The 19,721-nt window shown below is 47.2% G+C and overlaps 2 protein-coding genes across 2 annotated transcripts; one reads left to right on the plus strand and one right to left on the minus strand.

The window, feature by feature from the left end:
- The first annotated feature begins 2,031 nt into the window (after positions 1-2,031).
- On the plus strand, positions 2,032-2,703 carry LOC141967484 (small basic protein 1-like). Its single transcript, XM_074921321.1, has 2 exons — positions 2,032-2,089; positions 2,573-2,703. The coding sequence occupies exons 1-2, from the start codon at positions 2,032-2,034 to the stop codon at positions 2,701-2,703; spliced, it is 189 nt and encodes a 62-aa protein (XP_074777422.1).
- Positions 2,704-13,151: 10,448 nt separating this feature from the next.
- LOC141967491 (cygnin-like) lies at positions 13,152-14,583 on the minus strand. Its single transcript, XM_074921334.1, has 2 exons — positions 14,526-14,583; positions 13,152-13,285 (listed from the first exon to the last, which is right to left on the minus strand). Exons 1-2 carry the CDS (start codon positions 14,581-14,583, stop codon positions 13,152-13,154), a joined length of 192 nt encoding a protein of 63 aa, XP_074777435.1.
- Between the last annotated feature and the right edge of the window lie 5,138 nt (positions 14,584-19,721).

Raw genomic sequence — 19,721 nt, forward strand, 5'->3', positions numbered from 1 at the left:
TCCATGTCTTCTCTTTCCTGATCATTATTCCACTTGCTTCAGTCTTTTCTTACAGGTCACATTTTCTTGACCTGCTGTCATTTTCTGAGCTCCCTTCAGCCCTTTTACTGATTTTTTGAAGTGAGGTGTATAAAACTGGATGGATGCATTTTTAAGGGGTGCGCAGTGCAGTGGGTATGTCCTGTGTTTTACAAGCTCAGCTTTTCTTTATATTTGTAGGACAATTAGCACTGGTTTCCCATCACCATGACATTACTCATTTGTGCCTATCTATGATCCACTGCAACCCATATTTTCCCTGCAGAACTGCCATACAGCCAGAAACTACTTGTTCTATATTCTACAGCTAATTATTCTTGTCTGTATAGACAAGGCAGATTTACCTATTACTTTTTTTTTTTTTTCATTATCTTCTTAGCATGAGAAGATCCACTGGAATGCTAATCCTGTCCTCTAATGCTTTGCAGTCCCTTTCAACTTCTTATTTGTGAATTTAGTAAGCACACTCTCTAGAGAACCACACAAATTATTAGGCAGGATATCACTGGACTCACAACAGATCAGATGTGATGTGGTAATTCATTACTGTAGCTTCATTTACATATTTGCTACATCCCCTTCAATCGGCATCATAGTCCCTTTTGAAAGATTACAGGCAAAATACCCAAATAGGTCTTGGGCCAAATGAATGGGATGAAAATTAAGTTCTGCACCTGGGTTGGGGCAACCCCAAATATCAACGCAGGCTGGGGGATGAAGGGATTGAGAGCAGCCCTTGGAGAAGGACTTGGGGCACTGGTGGATGCAGAGCTGGACGTGACCCAGCAATGTGCAGTCACAGCCCAGAGAGCCACCCGTGTGCTGGGCTGCACCCAGAGCAGGGTGGGCAGCAGGGCGAGGGGGGGATTCTCCCCCTCTGCTCCGCTCTGTGAGACCCCCCCTGCAGGGCTGGGTCCAGCTCTGGGGCACCAACAGCAGAAGGACACGGACCTGCTCGAGTGGGGCCAGAGGAGGACACGGAGATGCTTGGGGGGCTGGAGCCCCCCCTGTGAGGACAGGCTGAGAGAGTTGGGGGGTTCAGCTGGAGAAGAGAAAGCTCCGGGGAGACCTTAGAGCGGCCCCCCAGGGCTGAAAGGGGGGTTATAATAAAGATGGGGACAGACTTCTTAGTAGGGCTTGTTGTGATAGGACAAGGAGTAGTGGTTTTAAACTAAAAGAGGGTAGATTCAGGCTAGATATAAAGAAGACATTTTTTACACTGAGGGTGGTGAGACACTGGCACAAGCTGCCCAGAGAGGAGGTGGATGCCCCATCCCTGGAAACATTCAAGGCCAGGTTGGACGGGGCTCTGAGCAGCCTGCTGTAGGTGAAGATGTCCCTGCTCACTGCAGGGGGTTGGACTAGATGGCCTTTAAAGGTCCCTTCCAACCCAAACCAGCTCTATGGTTCTGATTCTATGAATAAGTTTCCACATTTTGAGGGAGACCCTTGAAGAACCTCACTGCCATTGCACTAGGTGGGGATGGAAGCACCCTGAAAATGGATTTGATGGCCAAGTTTTGTGCATTGTGTCTGTGCCTTGCAGACAGCGTCCAGTGCTGGTGCATCATCAGAAAGGTGCCCAGATTTAATTTCTGCACCTCTGCTGTCAGCATCCCCGGCTGGCACTGGGCTGAGCAGAGCTGGGCCCAGCAGCTCCGTGTCTGCTGGCGGCAGAGTCCTGGCAGCCGGATCTGGAGGAGGGGGAATTGCCCTCGTGTGTCCGGGTTGGTGAAGGCAGCCGGCGAGCGGCGAGGAGAAGCCCACTGGAGCATGGACCTGGTGCCTTTGTGAGTGGGACCAGCGGGTCGGGGTGACATTGCACACGCCGGAAAGCAAACAACAAAGATGGGTTTGCTTAATTTCTCCTCCCGCTGCTCTGCTTGTGGCAGGAGTCCTTCTATAAAAGCCAGGGCCTCCAAGGTCCCCCACCGTGGCCATCTCAGACCCACTTTGCTCTCGGTGTGCTGAGATCTCTGCTGGCCTCCAGACATGAGGGTTCTCTGCGTGGTCTTTGCTGTGCTCCTGCTTTTCTCCTTGGCCACCCCAGGTAAGACGGCAATGCATGGGGGTGGTGAAAGCCCCGAGGCCGGGGGTAGGTGTGCCTGTCCCCTCTCCAGCCTTTGTGCCTTGGGGTGAAGGGAGGTGGTTCATCTCACCCAGCTTTGGCAGTGGAGATCAGCTACCTGCAGCGGGCTCTGGCTGATGATCTACCCAACCTAGCTCGCACAACCGATTTGGGATGAGATGAATGCCACGCTACAAAAGCCTGGCTCTTGTGCTCATGCAGAGGGAACTTGCCAGCAAGCTGCAGTACTGACATGTGTAGAGGGATGACTTCTAAGAGTGCAGTGGCCCCCCAGCTCAATGGAGATAGAAAGGATGGGTCCTACCCTATGTGGGTCTAAACCCAACAGTACCTGGTGCATCAGCACCACCCTGGAGCCAGCAAAGAGATAACTTACGGGTCTCTGTCCTCCTACAGTGTCTGACATTTTCTCTTATAACCCATCTCTCTCTCCTCCCACTGCAGGGTACGGGCAGCCTAAGGGTGCTTGTGGGGGGTACTGTTCCCACATGTGTGCCAAAAGGGACGAGTGGACTTTCAGCCAGTCCTGCGGGAAGATGTACTGCTGTATCCCTCCACCCAAAAAGGGAAAATGATTGTGAAACAGTCCTGCCGTGGAGGAAAAGCTGCACTCATAGTGGGGTTCCTAGCACTGTATTCACGCTGTGACTGCGACGGTGTTCCCTGCTTTGAAGTAAAGATGGGCAGATATGATTTCTGTGTGCTGTGTGGTTTATTCACCTCCCCAGAGGGGAGTGCCAGGAGAGGTTCTGCAGCCAGAGCTCCCTGGGCCACGGCCATGACACACCTCTGACAGCCCCAGACATTCCTGACAGCCTCAGCCCCGTGACACAAAAATGACACACTGGAAGAGAAAAGGCTTTGGGATTTTTCCCATTGCTTCAAGCAGGGCGGTGGCAAAGGCTGGGAGAGGACTGATTGCCTAATACTGGTTCTCCCTCCTCCACGAGTTAAATCCCTGTTTAGTTTTAGGGGACACAACAGCCCCCAATGCCTCATCAGTCCCATTCAGCCTCTGCACTGGGGACCTCAGTCCCACTGTGGGGGTAGAGACCAGAGGCAAACAGCCATCACCTTCCCCTTGCACCCTCCAAATCCCACTCCCGGGCTGCCTATTGAGCATCCTCACCCCTGTGCAGCCACTCAGGTTTCATGGTCCCGTGACTGTCCTGGACGCCCTTGCACAAAGCAAGTGACTTCTCAGCATAACCTGTGACCAGATTATCTCATGGGGGATCACAGACAATGGGGATTTTTTCAGTGTTCCCTTCCCCATCCCTTCTGCTCTGTGATAAGCCATTCACTCCGGGCTCTCTGCAGAGGGACATGGAGCGATCCGGTGTTGGGTCGCTCAGAGCATCCTGACAAAGAGCAGCCAGGAAAGCCTCAGGAGCAGTATTGGAGGGTGAGATGGTTGTGTCAAAAATGGTTAACTCCCTGACTGGCTCACGGGGCAGAAAGCAGCCCTGTTTCTCTGAAACCCTCTGGGAAATAGAATAAGTTTCCAGCCATGGGGCTTTTCAAACCCATAAAAAAGCTACTGCACTGGTATTCCTTGGACTGAAGGATTCTGCACGAGAAGAGAGGAGATACAGACCTCTCTCTTGCAGAAATATTGCTTAATTTCTGCAGGGGGAAGGTCTGCGTTCCCTCTCTTCAGCAGCATCTTCCGCGGTCAGCAGAGATCTTGACACTACAGCCAGTACACAGAGTTGGGGGGAAAAAGTAATATCTTCCTAATTTCTGTGTTTGTTCGAAACTCCCCCGACTACCGGGGGAGCCTGAGCACGCGGTGCCTGCAGGTGTGCCCCTGCTGCCAACCAGAGAAGTGAATCCACCCCTTGTGTCTGTACGTGCAACGTAAGGTGCTCCAAGGGGCTCAGCTACCAACCACCACCGTCCAAATGACTTTGTTCCAGGCAATTTCGGGGCAAACAGAAACAACCTAGCGAGCAGCCTTATGCTCCTTTATTTTATCTTTAGGATATAGGATAAATGTGAAATCTGATAACTTTAAAAACTCGATCAGTTTAAAGACTAACCAAGGATACAGGAATCTTGACAAAGCTGTGTCAACAGTGGGATTTCTTACGATAGTTTTTTTGTGGTAAGAGGAATAAGTCTGTTTCCACTTCCCCTGAGTGTGAGGAAGATCTAGTCCATGGGCTGAGATTAGGCAGCAACAGGCAGCAGGTAAATGTGACACTTGTACAGGATGGCCCCTCAAGAGCCACAGACTGTTGTCTTTGAAGCAATAATTTGTCAAGCTTCACCTGACCCCAGACAACAGGATATGAAAGAGGGAAAATTCACTTAAAAACTGTGTGTTAGTGAGAAGACTTCACAGACACACAGGGTTCAAAGTTTGACAAAATAATAACAACTGGAAAAGCAAACACTGAACAGCAAAACCAAAACAACCCTTTTGCTGTTTCTTTCACGTTTTTCTCCAAGAAAAAAAAAAAAAAGAATAGTGTGAGTGAAGAGAAAAGCCATGTGAAAGTGAACTAACTGCAAAATGGGTTTTTGAAGTGGTGTCTCTTGCTCTGCTGCATCTCCAGCCTTCAAAATGTTGCTGCAGCTAAAGCAAGTTTCTGACACCAGTAGTTTATTTCAAATTTCTGTTAGGAGGGTGAATGTTCCCCCCTGTTACTGCTCCTGTCATCTGCAGCTGTGTAACCTCCTGGGGCACCTTGTTGCAGCCTCTTGGGGAGCAGAGGGATTCTCCAACTGCACTAACCAACAGGAGGGAAGGCATGTGTCCTGTTTTGGGGGGTTCAGCCTGGAATTTGGCATGGGTGTAATGTGAGGAGAGGGGGAGACAGGATTCTTTCATAGATCCCACCTCTTCTATGCAGAACATTAGACCTGGGGTCCCTGAGGGGAACCCAGCACTCTCTGAAGTAGAGAAGCTCTCAAAGACATGGCAGGTGGAATTTTTAAAAAAAAAAAAAAAAAAAATGGCAGAGAGAAATTGCTTGGCCTCTTCTGCCCGTGTGCCCTGAATGCGTTTTGCTGCCACAGGAGTTGCACATGTCTCAGTCTAGGGGTTCATCCTGATTCGTGGAAAAAAGACTCTACAACTCGAATGGAGTTACACCGCAGGGATGTTTACTCCGGCCGGGGTGCAAGGGGATTTCTCCACAAAGCTTGCACACCCACCGCACATTTTACCAAAACTTACAGAGTGCGGATATCCATATTCCTTGGGTTACATAACACAAACATACATATGCATGAGTAGGGCGGGGTTAGTTCGAAAGGCTGATGTCAGCAGTTGATGTTCTCTTTGCACCTGCCCATTGCCTCCTGGTGGGCGTCTTCGGGGGTCTTTGGGAGGAAGGCTCGTAGTCTTTCTCACCCTGTTTTTTCCCCAGAGCACGCGCAGATTCTCTTGGCCAATTTCTTGAATGATAAAAGTGTTTTTCAGCCAGTTTACTCATTCTATCTTATCTAAGAGAACCAATAGAACTTCTACCATCCGTACATGGCTATATTTACTCTAGCTAGTTAGAGCCAACTGTTCCTCAAGGACAAAAGCATAATATTTTGCTGAACATTGTAGTCCTTAGTAGATTTTTCACAGTGAACTGCTTTGTTTTGATGATCACTGTAGTCCTTGGTAAAATTCCACAGAACAGTCTGAGCAAGCAGGATTCTTAGCGATATTAAAAAATACTGTAAGTAATACTAAGTAATACTATAACTTGCTGTAAGAAAGTAAATAAGTTGCTAAGCAGTTTTCTATAAGTAAATAAGTAAATAAATCTCAAAACAACTAATCATTTCTCTGCATCAGTCCTCTGCAACTGGTTCACATCTCACTGCCTACAGAAACGGGGAAGGCAAGTGGGATGCAGCTCTGCTACGCAAAACACTTAACATTTCATACACGTGCACTTTGTGCTAACACTAAATATGTTTTTTGCTTTTTCACCTCTTTCAGAACAGCAACGCACCCATCTAACACTTCCACAGTGAAGGGCACTTGTGTGAGAGATGAGAAACCAGGCCTGTGAGAAACTAAGACAAACAACCTGGGAAAGCAAAAGTTGAGGCTGATTGAAGAAATGCCTCAAACACTCTCAAGACAAAACTCTGAGTCACAGGGTGCATGCTGTGGAGGCCAAAGCTGATAACGCTGCCCGATGTAGCTGGGGGAGAGAGCCCTGTGGAGACAGGACGGCTCTGCCCTGGGGCACCTGGGCAAATTTCAAGGGCCATGTGTCCGGTGAATGAACTTTGCTTCATTATCCACAAAATGCATATTAAAGTTGACACCCCTCAATATGCTAACGAGGGCTGTCATGATCATGCTAATGACATCATCCCATGAAACACCTTACCCCTCCCTGTACATGGGATACGTAGCTATGTGGGTCGATCTAGGGGACGGACCCAAGGAAAATGGGTATAAATCAAAGGGGGGAAGAAAGGGCTCTCTCTCTCTGCCTCTCTCTCTGCCCCCCCCCCCCCGACCGTCTGGAGAAAGCAGTGAAGGGAAGAAGACGAATGCCAGCGAAGAAGACGGCCGCCTCCTGGAACCCTCGCCGGCGGGATCAGCGCAGGAACCCAGACCGGTGATCTGTATCCCCCCATTCCCTCTATCTCCCTCTTTTCCTTTTTCTATTAAGAAATGCAAAGCATATTATATTGCTCACCACAACTTGCTCTGTACTTAGCCAATTATCATGTGTTCAATTAGTACATTGTAGGTAGTTAATAAATGCTTGAACTTGGAGACTTGTTGTCCGCTCCAATTGGGGATTTGCGAATCTGAGTCACTTGTCCCCCTCGTCGGAGCGGGACGTGACAACTTGAAGGAAAAAGAAGCTGTGCTTGCCCTGCCCTGGCAGCCAGGAAATGTATGTCCAAGGCCTCGTTGGGCCACTCATCTCTTCCTGCAATGGTAGAGCATCCTACAGATGCTATGCATTCATCTTCAGAAGCGAGCGAGGAGCAGGGAGTGAGGGACACTGGCTGCTTACAGCAAATGTTTCAGCTGCGAAAGTGTTGTCTCTGTTGCATGGATGGGTTGTTTGTCCGAGCTGTCTCCACCAAAGGAAAGCAAAAAGCCTCTCTGCAAATGGCATCCAACAAATTTTCAATGGCTGCCTTTGGAGGAAAGACGGGAGCTGATGGGAACAGAAATCTGACTGGACTTGTGTGGATGGTCAACAATGATAGGAGACTTTTTTGATCACAAATGTTGTTATTCCAGGGCCACATAGGAGTCATAAGTTTGCAGTGAGTACTTCAACCAGTCTTATTTACACACACACACCCCAAAAGTAGGGAGGAGAGAGATACTGGTGATGACACATACGAAAGGAAAAAAACCAAAATGTCAGGGATTGTTCTCTCATGTCTGAGAAAGCAGTGTTAACAGACTGGCATTGTGAGAGAGAAATATTCAGCTATTACATCAACAAAAGGTGCTTTCCAGGGCTAAACCTTCCTCTTGGATATTAAGAAAAATTTCTTCACCAAAAGGGTTGTCAAGTGTTAGAACAGGCTGCTCAGGGCAGTGGTGGAGTCACCATCCCTGGAGATATTTAAAAGATGTAGATGTGGTGCTTAGGGACAGGGTTTAGTGGTGGCCTTGGCAGTGGCAGGTTTGTGGTTGGACTCAACGATCTTGAGGGTCTTTTCCAACCTAAACGATTCTAAGCTGAGCATCCAAAAAAGTTATGCAGTCAAATGATATTGCATACACAGAAGCTGCTTGTGGTAATTTCAGGCTTTCAGAAGAAGAATGAGCCAAAGCACACAGAGTCTAAAACAGTAACCCCCAGCATCACATCAAAAGTGTGTGATTTGTAGCATGTCGGATGGTGCTTTGGGTACGAAGGTGCAAGAGAGGGTTGGAAGACACAGTCCCCTCTTTCCAGAGTAGAACTCTGGTACAGAGAATCTCAGAAACTGTGCCCAGACCTTGTCTTGGGGGAGGATCAGTTGCCTAAAAGTGAATTAGTGTGTGCACAGGTTAAAGACAGGGCAATTCAAGTTGACCCCGTGAGTGCAATGTAATTGCAGGACCACGATGGCTGAAGTATGAAGACCCCCTTAAAATATCTAATCAGACACACGACAGCGCTCACATGATCATGCTGCTGCTTGAACCTGTATGTAATTCAGTCTATTCTGGTTGACTTGGATATTTCTCGGACAAAGATATCTGGGTGTGAACAAGTGTCCAAGAAAAAGAGAAAACATATCTTAGCGTGCTCAGTCACCATTGCTGCTAAAAATATGGGCTCTCTCTAATGTCAGCCTGTTCATATTATAAATTCTAGCTATGCCAAGAAGCAGATTTATGTCCTGGAAAGCACCTTTTATTGGAGAAGTAGTTGAATATTTATACCTTACAAAGCCAGTGCTGATAAATTATTGGATTACTGGGTTTTCATGTGTTTACAGGGAGAAAACACCAGCTACAGGCTCGCTGACCTAGCAATAGGAGACAAAGAAATAACAAGTGATTTCTCAGCACTGCCTTTGGTACACTAAATAACAGAGAAACAGAACTTGGTTCTGACTAACATGCTGGGCTTGGTTCAATTTTACCCTGCAGAGCGCTGCTCTGCAGCACAGATCATCCGGTACTTACACTCCACATCTTTGCAGGAGCAACAAGGGATGACAAGGCCACTGCTTTTGTGCTTAATTTCAATGAGGGAGCTACATAAAAATGGGGAAATTGTTAAAAAGAAGACAAAAGGGACAGCTAAAAGAGTTAAATCCTTGCAAATAGATTCTTTGCAAGCACCATGGGAGCTATTTAAGGCCACTATATTGGAGACTCCGAGAAAATGTATGACACCTATTAAAAAAAAAGCCCTGAGAAAGAGCAAAAGGAAAAGGTCATAGCAGAACAGTGGGATGAGGGAGGGTTGTTAGAAAGAAGAAGTTAAAATTGTGTCCAAACATGGAAAATAGAAAAGATAATAAACTCTGCCTGACAAAGTGTAAAACACAATAAAGGAACTCAGCAGAGAATTGCAGGAAGAACTTGCAAAAGGGAAAGAAAGCTCTTAAAATAAGCCTTTTTTTTTTTTTTTTTTTTTCCCAAACACATCAGGAACAGGAAACCTGATGAAGAGCATGTAGGGCAGGACATGGTCAGAGCAGTAAAGCTAATAAAAGCTAAGGCCACTCCATGGGAACTAAATGAAATATTTGCAGCTGTGCTAACCTTGCAAGAAAGAAGGGAGGTCTTCGTGCTGAACTTGCCTTCGTGGGGACTCATCAAAGGACTTGTCTTAAATGTAAAGGAGGTGGAAGAGAGGAAATAAGCAGCAACAAATTGCCAGCACCTAGATCTTTTTCCCCAAAAAAGTCCTCAGGGAATTTAAGGATGAAATACCTGCCGTCCTGACTGTGACGTGTGATTTATTGCTTAACAAAGATTTACTGTGCAGACAAGGAGATGGTAATGTTATAAAAAAAAAAAAAAAAAAAAAAAAAAAAAATTAAAGGGTCTTACAGGATTGTATAGATTATAAATACAATAACATGGGAAAAAACAGAGGAAAATCCTGTCCTAAAAACCTGCTAAAGTTCCCTAAAGAAGGCAGCAGCCTTGAGGAGTAGAGAGATTGGGATGCAGGAGGCAGGGACCAGCACTCTAGAGCCAAATTGCAGGAGAGGGAGGTCATTGGAAGAGCTGTAGGGGGACACTTTTGGAGCTACGGTGGTCAATTTGATCTTAAAAGACCTGGAAAAGGGGTTGAATGGAAAGGTGGCAAAATTTATTACTGGTGCTGGATTGTTCAGGGTAATGAAGGTGACGGCTGTGGAAGGGTCTCGCTGTTTTGAGTGGCTGGCTCCTAAACTGGCCGATGAAATTCAGTGCCCGTCCGTGTAGTGATGCACGTAGGAAAAATCAAACTAATTTTATATGTCGAACGAACGGCTCTATGATGGTTATTTCATCGCCCAGCAGAGACCGGGAATGGGATTAGGAGAGGAAGAGAGAACAAGGAACAGCATCATTGCACTGATAAACCTTGGGAACTGTTTGACAAATCTTGGAATCTCAGGCAGAATTTTGGGACCCTTTAGTTGCTCTTTTGTGATTTTCCCGTTTCAGGGAGAATGTGTTAACCTCCTTTTAACGACAGCTAATATCCCCGTGGAAGAGAGGGAAGAGTTAGAGGCACCGAAATTCACATGTGCCGTTCAGAGAGTGAAAACTGAGATCTGGTGAGCCTTCAGCCTCCCTCTTATCGGAGAAGCATCAACTAGAAAAAGCCCTGATGGGTCATTGCTTTGCTATTTAGACAGACTGCACTCAACCAGAAAGGTCCACGTCCCAGTACAAAAAAAAACCCAGTGCAGGCTCTGCCCTGATTTCTGCCTGCAATTAAACCCAGGTACGAGTGACAGAGAAGCAGATGGGCACATTAACACGAATCTTTGGGCCAGACGTTTTCATTATGCCTGGCATTCCTCCTTCTTCCAGGACAGATGCACTGACTGTCACTACAAGAAAAAGACAGATCTTTGAAATGTATAGCAACAGACAGTATGATAACTCCAGATTGGTGTGGAAAGTGGTTTTTGCTGCTGTATCCAGCTTGTTTCCTTTAAAATGTTTCTGCAACAGTCATTTTCACTGAAAATAAGATATAGAGGAAAGCAGTGGGGAAAAAAAAAAAAAAATCTTACAACCAGGATCCAATCTATTATCACCCTGCAGTTTCCAGAAGCATGGCTCGGAAAAACACCCTTTCTTTTGCAATTTATGGGGCTGTTTTAACTGGTACTTATCATAATGTCTCAAGTTACTCTAGCTGCCAGATCTGAACGACAGAGGGTTTTTTTTTCCCCAAATACCTGTCCTTTCAAGATGTGGAACACCATGAAAGCTTCACATGAGAGGGGTGAATAAATCACTGCCTTAAAATGACATGGTTTTAGATGAAAATCAAGAGCAAATCATGATCACTTCATTATTCCACTCTTGCACATGTTCTATTGTTGTATATAAATAGGAAGGTATCTCTGCTTTCTCACTGAAAAATATGGTTTCTTTTGCAGATTTGTCTGGACCTGTGTGAACCCCAAGTTTTTAAGGCCCCTCGCTTTTGTTGCTTTTCTTACTAAATTCACTGGACAAAGAAAATGTATTAGAAAGGCAACACAGACGATGACTGAGGAAGGATCTTCTACTGAAATAGTGAGAATTTCTGCAATAACATCGGGGTACCAAGACACATGCGTGACTCAAGACCTGTCAAATTCTTGGGCCCACATACACCAAATCAAGCCCTGGATCAGTGGCACAGAGAACATCCTGAAAGAGTTTATTAACAGTGACCTAATTTTACAGCACAGAGAACTACAGTTTCTCCAGAGTTGGTGAGAAGTTATGCCGACAACACCAAAGTTCACGGGGAGGTCAGAGCTGGTGTTGTCAGAGCTGTGTTATGTTCCCCAAATTGTTCCTCTTCCAGGAACGACTGAGCAGGAAAACAAAACGGGCGGTTGCAGCCTCTTTTCTGATCTGATGCAGAGATTCTGGTTGTCCGTTTCTCTTCACCTTTCCATTTACCTATTCCCCATCCAAGGTCCACAGAGGTCTTTGGAAATGGTATTGGCTTTATTCAAGCCGGCTATGTATTTATGGGAAGAAAAGAAGGTGGAAGCTTGCCAAGGGCCAGTGTGGGTTTATCATGCTTGCAGGCAGCTCCCTGAATGCCTTTAGCAACTGCTGGTGGTTTCTGGGTGGTGTCTCAATACTCCCTTTTAGGTCCCTGTATTTACATTTTTCACTTTCACCAAACTCTGCTTGGTTGCATTGTGTTCCCTTACAATTCTTGGGTTTCTCCAACCCTGTGGCTATTTCTCCCCGCAGTCCAAGGGCACCTTCAGATATGACAAGATTTCAGTAAGCAGGTTCCTGGCAGGACCTGTGGCCCCGTGGAGAGAGGAGCCCACGCTGGGGCAGGTTTGCTGATGGGACTTGTGACCCCACGGGGGACCCACGCTGGAGCGGTGTGTGAAGAACTACAGCCTGTGGGAAGGACCCACAATGGAGAGGTTCGTGGAGGACTGTCTCCTGTGGGAGGGGGACCACGCTGGAGCAGGGGAGGAGTGTGAGGAGTCCTCCTCTGAGGAGGAAGGAGCAGCAGAGACAAGGGGTGATGAACTGACCACAACCCCCATCCCCATCCCCCTGCGCCACTGGTGGGGTGGAGGTGGAGAAACAGGGAGTAAAGCTGAGCCCGGGAAGAAGGGAGGGGTGAGGGGAAGGTGGTTTAGGATTTGGTTTTATTTCTCATTACCCTGCTCTGATTTGATTGTTAATAAATTAAACTGATTCCCCCTGTTGAGTCCGTTTTGCCCGTGACAGTAATTGGTGAGTGATCTCTCCCCGCCCTTATCTCGACCCACGAGCTTTTTGTTATATTTTCTCTCCCCCGACCAGCTGTGGAGGAGGGTGATAGAGCGGCTTTGGTGGGCACCTGCTGTCCAGCCAGGGCCAACACATCACAGGGGGAAATACTTCTCCCATCCATTCCTGCTCCTTACCCAGTCATCGTAACAACAGTCTTGCCAGGATCTCAGACAAATACTGATTTTTTGAGCCCCAGGACTGAACTGGGGTCCCTTCCACATGAGACCCACAGGTTTTGCTGTAAGGCTCCGTGGGGAAAGGGACAATCAGGAGGGTCTTATTCCAAATAGATATTTTTCACCCACCATCGACTGAATTCACTGGGGGAAACAGAGAGGAAAACTCTGTATGTTTAGCAGTTTCGTTACAAATTTTGTTCAAAAAGAACAATGAGATGTGCTATTAATTGGCCTTTTGGTCTGGGCTTGGAGAACCTGTCCTAATGCTTTTTGTGGGATCGTGGGGACACAATAACCACATCACACACACCAGAGTTACATCTCCTTTTTTTCCCTTTTTAATTATTGCGAGGAGGGGATGATAACCGGGTTAGACAGCTGAGAAGCTGCTCCCAGAGCCACCGCGGTGCCTCCTCTTCTCCAGCTGCTTCCTCTTCAGCTCCTATTTGCCCTTCCAGCCGGGCGGGATGCAGCAGTAGTACTTGCAGTCGGAGGAGAAGGACCACACGTCCACCTTGGAGCACTGGCTGGAGCAGTACCCCACCTTGGGGCAGTGCTTCCTTACCTGCCCATAGCCTGCAAGGGGGAGAGAGAGGGAGAGTGGTTGGGTCAGGGGAGGCGCCCCCGTGCCCCGCTGTCGTGCCCTCCCAGCACCTTCTGGTGTGAGCGTGGCAGGGCTCAGAAGGATGAGGTCCTGCTCGTAGGGAGGTCCTGCCCCGTCCTCCCACATGTCCACCACCCCTGCCCAAGCCCAGCCCCAAAGCAGGAAGGGACCTTGAAGAGCACAAGCCTGAGAAACTCCCTGTGCATCCCTCTGCCCCCAGCGGGTGACACGAGGGCCAGATGGTGACACAGGTGACGTCTGGGACAGAGATGCTCCCAGGGAGAGCACATTCATTCCCCTCATGAGAGACAGCCCAAAAGCAAAGTTCATAGAGATGCTCATCTGGGCAAGACTGCACAGATGCCTTGCACTTCGCTTTAGGAGAAATGATCAGTGTTCTCGGAGCAAATCAACAAAAGCAACACCAATGTAGTTTCAAAAAACTGAGTTGGTGTTCCAAAAAATTTGAAGGGTCTCGTAGGTGGCAGTTCCTGTGGTAACCAGAAACATGACCTGCATGTGTTAAAAGATATCCAAGTACCAAACACTAGGCGTCAAGGTGGGAGACTGGGAAATTATGTCCAGAGTGAATGGATATTGGACTGGGAACCCTTCTGGGCCCCAAATCTTCCTTTCATTCATTGAAGAGGGAGGTGAGAACCAGAACTGGAGCGATATCTGTCAGCACTGCACATTAAAAATGCAAGGGAACTGGACCCTGAAGATATACTCAGAACTGGTTTGACACAACAGGTAGCATCATCTGAGCAGGAAACATCCAGGAGGCTGATGTCTCTGAAAAATACATCCAGCACTCACCTGGTACTCCATGGCTAAAATAATTACACCAGGGCCCAGCTCACCTTGACCTAGAAGGTGTCAAAAATGTCTAAAACATCCTAAATGTGCCTCTTACAGTACTTCAAAGTGATTTTTTTCTTTGAAGACTCATTTGTCTGCACATGAACATATTGCCCCATATAAGACAACCTGGGTGTAACCAAGTCGTTTGTGCATTAGCAGGAGACCAGCACGCATCTGCATACCCGAAGGACTAGGTATCTTTATGGGGGCAACAAAATTACAGGCTTTAAAGCCAACAGAGACTATATTTGCTCAAGCTGCCCATCGAGCATGGTCCGCTCTGACCCTCATCACTCTGGTTCTCCCACTGTTATCCAGATCACCTTCCAGAGCAATTCACCCTCTTACCTGGGACAGCCAAGGAGACCATCAGGAAGACAGCGAAGACAAGGCAGAGGAACCTCATGGCTGGGGCTCAGCGAGGATCTCAGCAAGGCTGGGGAGGAGGATTGGAGAGAGCCTGAGCCAGATGCTGCTGAGTGGCAAGGCTGGAGATCCTCATATTTATAGTGAGTTTCTGTGCAGAGAGGAGGGTTCTGGGGAAGGTCCTGTTGCTCACGAGACCTCTCATGGTTCACTGCACAGCACAACTGCCAGCCCCTCCACCCTGCACCTGGGTATGTTGGCAAAACCTTGTTCTCCCCAGATCTGGTATCAATACCCAGTTCAAATGAAAACCATGGAGTGTGACAGGAGCGAACGGGAGAACAGATCTGCTGGGGCAGAGGGACCTGATAGAAAGCAAGATCAATATCAGAGGGCTTCAGGCCTTTCTCAACCTTTGGCAGGGATGCAACTGCATGCAATAGGGCTGAGACATGGACACGATGCACTGATAACTCTCCCTCTGTTGTCTAGATCTGTCACCACGAGAGGCTGGAGAAGCTGAGAGGGGCTCTGGTGTGAGCAGCCTTGGCTTGGGAAGGACCTGATGTCCATGTATCACCCTCTCGGGAACCATGACTGCAAAATCCCTCTGATAAATTTAGCAAGCATCATGTTCAGTGTAGCCTGTTCTGTTTTCCCTTCTCACCCTACTGATGGGCAGGAGCACTGAGGCTGAGCGCTTGTTCCCAGAGGTCGAGATGAGCTGACCCCTTGCAGACACTCCAATCATCTCCTCTTCCTCACAAAACCTCCAGACAACTCTGGGGTCTCAAGTGTGCTTAATTTCTGGGACAGAGATAGCCTGATCCCTGCTGTCGGGGCAGCTCTGATGCTGAAAGAATATTTTTCAGAGCAGTAAAATGTAAGCTGACTGCAAAGAGTCTGCAAGGCAGAAGGATCTCAGCACTGAGTGGCAGTGTAAGCAGATGGCAAATGGGCGTCCATGATGGCAAACTTAGTTTCACCTTCCAGGAAAGAGGTGCTCGTAAAAAACACTTCAGAAAAAAAGTCATCTCAGTGTCCAGAGGCAGTCAGAAAGGAAAACGGAGTGTCAGGATTTCCTAGAATGGGCACTGACAAAAAGCTGTGTGTCCCTGTACTGGTTTTGAGGCTACTTCATTCTGCACACTGTGCACGCTGCTGGTGTCCCTGTCTCTGCACACGTAGAGTAGGACAAGAGGAGGTACAAACGATGGTAGAGAGTATGGTGAAAGCTGGGGACTTATTATCAGACAGCGACATAGTAATTATACTGGGACTCTTTCATTATAGGAGGAGACGAGTATGTGGGGATATGTGACAGCAGTGTCAAAACTAAATGTCCTAACAACGAGAGAACTATGGGTTTCCATTTCTCACAACCAGAGAAGTAGGAGATAACGTGCAAAAAAAAAAAATGATGCGCTGAATAAAGACGTTCTCCTTTCACTCTGCACACAGCAGGATGGTGCAATTCATTGCCATGGATATTGTGGAGGAAGAAACTGTAAATGTGTGCGTAAGGCAAGTAGGGCAGTCAATCAGACTTTGAAGTTTGCTCTCCTCTGAGCAGGTGGCTGGACCAAATGGCCTCCAGAGCTCCCTTCCACCCTGTATTATTCTATACTTCCACGAAATCCATAAAATCCACTGAGGGGCATTCAGCACAATTATACGGGTCCATGTCCAACTCAACATCCCCCAAATCTCAGACTGCTGGAACTGGATGGGTTTCCGAACACATGCCACTGTATGTTTGCCATGTTATTCCACTCTTCTAAGCGTCAACTATTTGTCACGGTCAGATTGAAGACACTTGGCTAGACAGTCCCTGCCACACAGGGAGCAAAGAAGCTGGTTCAGGGTCTGGAGCACGAGTCTTATTAGAAGAGGCTGAGGGAACTGGGGTTGTTTAACCTGGAGAAAAGGAGGCTCAGGGGAGATCTTATTGCCCTCTACAGCTACCTGAAAGGAGGTTGTAGAGAGGTGGGGGTCGGTCTTTTCTCCCAAGTAACAAGCGATAGGATGAGAGGAAACGGCCTCGTGTTGTGGTTTAGATTGGATATTAAGAAAAATTTCTTCACTGAAAGAGTTGTCAGGTGTTGGAACAGGCTGCCCAGGAAAGTAGTGGAGTCACCATCCCTGGAGGTATCTAAGTAGACGTGGTGCTTAGGGACATGGTTTAGTGGTGGCCTTGGCAGTGTGAGCTTTATGGTTGGACTCAATGAGCTTGAGGGTCCATTCCAACCTCAGCGGTTCTGTGATCCTGTGATTCTGTAGCACAGTTTACTCTGACTTATAAGTAAACTGTGCTGGAGCCTGATACAGCAAGCTCACTGTCCCCACTGGTAAATTTTTAGCACAGGCCTGGCCATGCTTTTTTCTGAGGCCACTTGACATTTTTGCAAACACGTTTCTCACCGCACTGCATGTGTCTCCATGGGACAGGTACAATTTCCAACATAACTGCGATGGACCCATCCCGCTTTGAATGGAAAAGAGTTTAATACTGTGGAAAGTGGCCAGGGTACGCCCACTGGCCTCAGGACCACAGAGTAGGCTCTGCTACTGTTCAGTTTACCAAGACATAACCACGATGATTGTTGCGTGTTGTTACCAAAATAACATAGAACTGTAGTTGTCCTCAGAGTCATTGCTCCACATCACCCAGGCAGAGCTCCTTACAGCCCTAAATCATCCCTCTCAGAAAGGTGTGAAGGCTGTTTGGGAATACCACCAATAACAGGCCTGCCCCACACCATTTGCCCTCCTTCAGGACACTGTTGTCTGTCCTACCAGAAATGCTATCCTATATAAAACACTGTACTCTCATTGCAGGAGTTTTGGCCAATCTGGACCATCCAAGCCATAGGGAACATGTTATTCCTTTCCTAGGAACTCTTTATCCCATATTTGTGGGGCATCATGGCTCCCACTTTTTTTTTTTTTTTCCCCACCATCACTATCTCAATTTTTCCAGATTTCTGTTACAGATTGTATTTTCTTGGTCCTTTAACCATCTCAGCTCTAGACTCTCTCGAACGATTCCACCTCACCTTGAAGTTCAGTGCCCTAAGCAGAAAGCAGCACACTGCCTGAAAGTCTAGCACTTTGGCATAATAAATGGATTAATTTAAACAATAGCCCTCTTGGATTATTTTTTTTTTTTAGAAAGAATGATTTCTGCCTTTTCCATAACAGAACGACACTGTACCATTATGTGCACCTTGTTGCCCACTGCAGCCCACACTTCTGCAGAGTGCATTGCCAGATATTGCTCATTCCACCTTCTCCACCAATTGTTCCTGTCTTTTGCAAAAAAAAACCCCGTCAACCTCCAGCATCTTCCAACATGCTGCAGTCCCTTTCAGCCTGCTATTTGCAAATTCAATAAACACAATCTTTATTCCATTATGCAATTTGTTAATGAAGACGCTGGATAGTGCAGGACTCAGCCTTCGGAGATGTCCTTCTACCATCACCATGGTAACTGGAAACTTATTAGCTCCTGTTCATAAACCATTTTTCCTTTATTTCCTTTAGGCCGTGATCAATACTGAAAAACAAAACGAAACAAAACAAAACTGAGACAAAATACCCAGCCAAATGAATGCGATGAAAATATTGTAGAGCACCACATCTGGGGGAGAGCTTTGAGGAACTGCCAGGACACCAGTCAGGGATGGATGCACCCTGGAAACTATTCCCCATGATGGATCTGATGCCCGGTATTGTCCGCTGTGTCTGTGCCTTGCAGAGAGTGTCCGGAGCTTATCAGAAAGGTGCCCAGACTTAACTCATGCACCGCTGGGGAGCAGCTCTGCTGTTGGCAGCCCTGGCTGGAGCTGGGTCTAGCAGAGCTGGGCCTGGCGGCTCCGTGTCTGCTGGCGGCAGAGTCTCGGCAGCCGGATCTGGAGGAGGGGGAATTGCCCTCGTGTGTCCGGGTCCGAGGAGAAGCCCACTGGAGCATGGACCTGGTGCCTTTGTGAGTGGGACCAGCGGGTCGGGGTGACATTGCACACGCCAGAAAGCAAACAACACCTCCCTGGAGATGGGTTTGCTCAGTTTCTCCTCCCACCACTCCACTGGTGGCAGGAGTCCATCTCTTAGCACCAGGGTCTCAATCTTTGGGTTTGATTAGTAGAGTTTTTTGCTCCTGGCACACCAAGATCTCTTCTGCCTTCCAGGAATAAACATGTTCTATAGTGTCTTGCTTTTCTCCTGTTTTTCTCCATGCCCACGCAGGTAACACAGCAGATAGGAAGCTAGAGAGGACGGAGAGAGCTGGAAGGTCAGAATTAGGAATTACCACCTTCAGAGTCTTCTTGTCTGAGCATCCTGCAGTGGGACAATTTTGAAGACAGTTTCCAATGGCCATAAATTCTGTGTGTTCAGACTGCTGAAGAGTAAACTGGAGAAGGACTCTTCCCAGTCTCTCACCTGTCACTCGTTTACCCCCTTTCCAGATTTCTCCATTCCTTCTCTTTTTTTATGCCTCCCCCCAACTATTTGCCACGGCGTGTTCATACCCTCCTAGTCCCGTCCTTCAATACTCTGCTTTTCCCCTTTGCTCTTCACTCTTTATCTTGTTTCCCATGACTACAACAGGGAAATAACTCTGCTCATTTCTGTAATTGACCATTCATAACCTTTTAAAATGAATAATTCCATTTACTGGAATTCTGAAGGAAAATAAATCATTATTCATATACTAAGGAGCTTGATTTTTTTTCTTGACAAGCAACTGCTTTTTTTTTTTTTTGCTTTTTTTTTTTTTCTCAGATGCAGAGTTTATTTTATAGATATTGAATGCTCATGTTCCTACAAATGTTCAGCAGGGAATCCCTCATCCAAGCTATTCACATCTGAATTCAAACAAACACCACCGCGCATTGCTAATGTTGGCTCACCATGCAGAACCGCAGTGTTTGTGTGGATTCATTTTTTTCTGGATGCAAAACCAACAGCTATAATTTCTGCCTTTGAGTTAAGGCACAAGGATCAGAAAAGATGTGTCTGGATGAGTCTACAGATACACAAAAGAAACCATTTCTGAGAGATGCTGAAGCATTCTGCACCACAGGAAAAACAGCAGAGCTGGAGAAAAGGCAGCAGAGAAGGGGAAGGATATTTTATGTTTCTTCACAGAACATATTTTTCACTGTATTTTTGAATTGG

Source organism: Athene noctua, chromosome 1 (genome assembly GCF_965140245.1).
Source record: "Athene noctua chromosome 1, bAthNoc1.hap1.1, whole genome shotgun sequence".
NCBI classification, from domain to species: Eukaryota; Metazoa; Chordata; class Aves; order Strigiformes; family Strigidae; genus Athene; species Athene noctua.